At 39.4% G+C, this 4,100-nt stretch overlaps 2 protein-coding genes across 7 annotated transcripts in view; one reads left to right on the forward strand and one right to left on the reverse strand.

Annotated features, from left to right (window-relative positions):
* On the forward strand, positions 884-3,649 carry LOC107637571 (2-methylacyl-CoA dehydrogenase, mitochondrial-like). Of its 6 annotated transcripts, none has more exons than XM_021120712.1 (7): positions 884-1,438; positions 1,594-1,885; positions 2,230-2,280; positions 2,376-2,440; positions 2,626-2,779; positions 2,904-2,960; positions 3,328-3,649. In XM_021120712.1, the coding sequence occupies exons 2-7, from the start codon at positions 1,878-1,880 to the stop codon at positions 3,359-3,361; spliced, it is 369 nt and encodes a 122-aa protein (XP_020976371.1). In that variant the 5' UTR covers positions 884-1,438; positions 1,594-1,877; the 3' UTR covers positions 3,362-3,649. The 6 variants fall into 6 exon arrangements, 5 of the variants coding, with proteins under 5 accessions (XP_020976371.1, XP_020976369.1, XP_020976368.1 ...); XM_021120710.1 differs by having other exon boundaries at positions 885-1,438; positions 1,659-1,885; XM_021120709.1 differs by having other exon boundaries at positions 885-1,432.
* The window catches only part of LOC107636006 (tyrosine decarboxylase 1-like), a 3,851-nt gene continuing 3,449 nt past the window's right edge, over positions 3,699-4,100 (reverse strand). The window contains exons 3-4 of the mRNA XM_016339547.2: positions 3,914-4,028; positions 3,699-3,797 (exon numbers count right to left, since the gene is read on the reverse strand). Coding sequence (XP_016195033.1) covers positions 3,699-3,797; positions 3,914-4,028 — 214 coding nt within the window. The remainder of the gene's footprint in view (positions 3,798-3,913; positions 4,029-4,100) is intronic.

The following is a 4,100-nucleotide window of genomic DNA, read 5'->3' on the forward strand; positions in this document are numbered from 1 at the left end:
TTCGGCTCCTCTCATACGTAGCCCAAAGTCACTGTTCTGGTCCAATTTCTGATTTGAGCGCACCGGCATTTTATCTTTAGATGTTTGTTGGGCTTTGTTTGATTGACTCAATTTTCCTCTCCTTTTACCGCTGACTTTGGTCCAGCCAGCCTCATTTTCCAAATGTTGGGATCCCACTTCCTTCCCATGCAACGTATCATCTAATTCCTCCCCAATTTCTGCAACTATCACTGACTCTTTGGGATTGCATCCAAATTCAAAAATTTTCTCTTTTGAAGCTTCCTGTGGCTGCACCACCCGGGCCGCCGTCTCGATCACTGATGTTTCCTTTCGATCCACCCTTTCCGAATCTATTGGGGTCATTCTGCAGTCAGTTGCTGGATGCCCGAAACAATTGCACTTGTCACAAATAAGGTGTAAGCATTCATACTCCACCTTATATTCAAACTCATCGACAATTACACTCCGGACCACCGGCAAACCAAGATTAATTTGCACGCAAGTCCGAGCAAATTTTCCCCTTTCCGCCAACTTAGTAGCCAGATCCACCTTGACTGGTCTTCCCACAGCAGAAGCGATTCTCATCATGGCTTTATCCTGATAGTACCATCTGCTCAAACCAGAGATTCGAATCCAAACCATAGTCTCCCCGAAAGTGTCCTCACAAGGTTTAAAATCTGGTCTATGACTTGACCGCAATATAGTGACCGAAGATCATCCATGGCCCCCCTAGTAAAACATTCTCTCGATCGTCCATGCGATCAAATTTAACGAGGAAGTACCCAAAATCCACATCCAAAATTTCATATCCACCGGTGATCCTCCATACCCCTTTCAATTTGTGATGTAAAAAATAAAAAAAGTTGTTATTTTTTCTCTAAGATTCCAGTGTTGTTCGTCTCCTCAAACCTCTTCTTTATCTCTGGAAAAGAATAAGCTCTTGCTGGTTGCCGGAGCCTCCACCGGCAAGAATCTCGGCCTCTTCTGCTTCAACGAAGATGACACCGAAGCCCTGCTCAGCCAGGTTTCCACGGTGAACCCTCCCATGCGTGACGGCCCCAAACATGCTAACCCTAACCCTTTTTCCCCGAGCTCCAATCAGCACTGATTCTGTTGGATCCGACGAAGACGGCGAGGCCGGACTCTTCTGCTTCCTCTCTTTTGCCAGAGCTGCTCACCATCTCCTCCTAGTTGTGCATGGTTGGAATCTGTTGCAGCTGCAAGAGACGAAGCCCGTCGTGTACCACTGCTCGCTGCTTGCCTGAAGCTTTCCTCTGCTCTGCTCTGCTCCGCTGCACCTTCTCAAGCGCAGCAAGTCCATCGCCGCACCAAGAAGTTCCCGCTCTCTCCTCGACCTCGCCATCTCCTTTGACTCTGTGATTCCAAATTTGGGTTGTTGGTGGCAGGGACGCAAATTGAGGCTGTGATTTTGGTCAATGTTAGCATGCTTTAGCCTTGCTCATACCATTACTAATTGGAATTTCTTCGAACGGGACATGATTTTAATCATATGATTGTCTGAATTTTAAGATCTGGAAACTAAGAACTCTGTTGGATCATACTTGTAACTTTGAATGCTTAATTAATTTATAGGGAGTGTATTGCATCTTTTAAGATATTCCAAGGATTTCATAGAGCGAATTGGTCTTTTCGTGCAGCTGGTTCTGATGTTGTCAGCATGAAATGCAGGCTGATCGTGTTGATGGATGCTACGTACTTAATGGAAACAAGAATTATAGCACATTTGACTAATAGTCTAGACAGATGCTGAGAATGGATAGCACATTTGATATATTGAACTGAATCGGGTTGTCTATGCAAAGACAGACATAACAGCTGTGTCAATAGGAATCACTGCATTCATCATTGAGAAGGGAATGCCGGGGTACTTGTACTGAACCTAGTCAAATTTAAAGTGTACTAAAGTCTCTGCATTTCAAGCTTACAGTTCAGTTATTTCTTCAAAATAAATATTAAAGCAGTAATTTTTACCAAATATAAAAGGCGGGTCACTGGCTCCTTGTCGCGTCTTATAGTTCAAATTTGATTACCAAGTCCTTAGCTTGCAAAATTCCTTCTCTAAAATTGAGGGGGCAAAAGTAGAGTCATGTAACTGAAAAATAAATGGCTAAAACGTTGAGGCAGTGCATAAATGATAAGTCACGTGGATATGGGGGAAATTAGGAGTGGAAGATTAAAATTATGAATTTTGCTTCTGTTTGATTTCAGATTCAGCACAGCCCAGAAATTGGATAAACTTGGAATGCGAGGAAGTGATACGTAAGTATGCATGCTTGTGACAACTTTTCTATACTTAATCCATTTTTAGTCGATGTGCTTTCCTTTTACTGATAATAAATATGACTTGTTGGCAGATGTGAACTCTTGTTTGAGAATTGCTTGGTTCCTGAAGAAAATGTTCTTGGGGAAGTAGGAAAAGGTCTTGCAATAGCTTCTATGATCATATTTATCAACTTTAGAATAAAATCATCTTTATGTTATTTTGTATATTCAACCCTGCAAAAGTTTGTTGTATGACCATCATTGGTCTTCTGTAATATCCTAATAAAAAACTGCTCGTGTTATTCAACCATAGTTTATAATATCAGTCCTTTCTTGTTTTAGGAGTCTATGTCATGATGGCTGGGTTGGATCTGGAGAGACTTGTTTTGGCAGCTGGTCCCCTTGGTATCATGCAGGCATATCTTGATGTGATCCTTCCTTATGTTCGACAAAGAGAGCAGTTCGGTCGTCCCATCGGGAATTTCAGTTTATACAGGTCCATATTGTTGAGAAATGGTTTTTCTACAATCATCCTGGCATTTTATTACATGTAATTTTTAGACATTACATTATTGATCGATCTTCTGTTACAAAACATGAGTAATGGCTACTGCTTTCAGGATTGTGCTGGAATTATACTTACTGCTGCTGAGAGTGCAACCCAAGTTGCTTTGCAGGTAAATAGTTTGCACAGGTTATTTGTTGCAGCTACTATTCTTTGAGATTTTGGGGTAATACTTTTCAGCCAAAATGTATAGAAATCCTGATGATTATTAAATAAAATATTGTAAGTTGGGAAGAGCTCAAGTGATTTTAGAAAATTATTAACTCTGCATAGGTTCTTACTCCTAACATTTTGGGTAAATTACATTTGACCTCTCTTGAAGTCAGATAATACTATTCGTCGCTAGTATCAATATGACAAATTAAGAAATTTTGAATAGTAGCCTAAAGTCAGGGAAGGTTGGCATAATTTACGCTAACCATTTTTTCGTTGTTTTCTTCTTGTGTTACTGTGCTTATATTAGCCTTCAAAATTTGCAGGCAAAACAATGTTTGGGAGGAAATAGATATGTGAATGAGTATCCAACTGGTCGTCTTCTGAGAGATGCCAAACTATATGAGATTGGTGCAGGAACTAGTGAGATCAGAAGAATGATTATTGGACGTGAACTCTTCAAGGAGCAGTGGTGAAATGTTCATTATGTAACAGTAAATTTCATTCATCAAAGGGGACTAAAATTAGTCATGAGAATCCATTGTTAATAAAGGAAAGCTATTTTTACCAAAAATGTTTCATCTGTTATTTGTAGTTAATTTCTGAAGCTGAAAAATGATCACACCACCAAACACATTCATAACAATACCAAGTAAATATATTGCACATGGAACCATGGCATGAAATTTAGAAATGATCACCATGATTCCATAGAGTATGTAACTCGAGCAGTTACAGGTAATCCAATGTCAATAGTACAGCCCTTATTTATAGCTAATATTTCAGATTTTTCTGGCTTAAGAGTTCATAAGACAAATGATCATAACACAAATAGCATCAAGTGCATGCAGTAAATAAGATAGAAACAAGGCTAACATAACATGATTGATTGAAACTTTAGACTTTGAAAACTTTTGGAGAATAATAATCTGGTTGACCCATTGAGGAGGACTCTGAAGGCTCCGTAATCATTGGTGCCTCTTCCAAACTGCTATTGGTTTCAACTTTTTCATCATTGTTGGTGGCACTGCTAAAAAAAATGAATTTAGTTTTTAGGTACTTCTACTTATAAAATTAATGCTTATCAAATTTGAATTAA

The sequence above is a fragment of the Arachis ipaensis genome, chromosome B04 (assembly GCF_000816755.2).
Source record: "Arachis ipaensis cultivar K30076 chromosome B04, Araip1.1, whole genome shotgun sequence".
Classification (NCBI taxonomy): Eukaryota; Viridiplantae; Streptophyta; class Magnoliopsida; order Fabales; family Fabaceae; genus Arachis; species Arachis ipaensis.

Coding starts and splice junctions, on each gene's coding strand:
- LOC107637571 (XM_021120712.1), top strand. Junction 2,281..2,375: donor GGAATGCGAGGAAGTGATAC/GTAAGTATGCAT, acceptor ACTTGTTGGCAG/ATGTGAACTCTTGTTTGAGA. Junction 2,961..3,327: donor CAACCCAAGTTGCTTTGCAG/GTAAATAGTTTG, acceptor CAAAATTTGCAG/GCAAAACAATGTTTGGGAGG.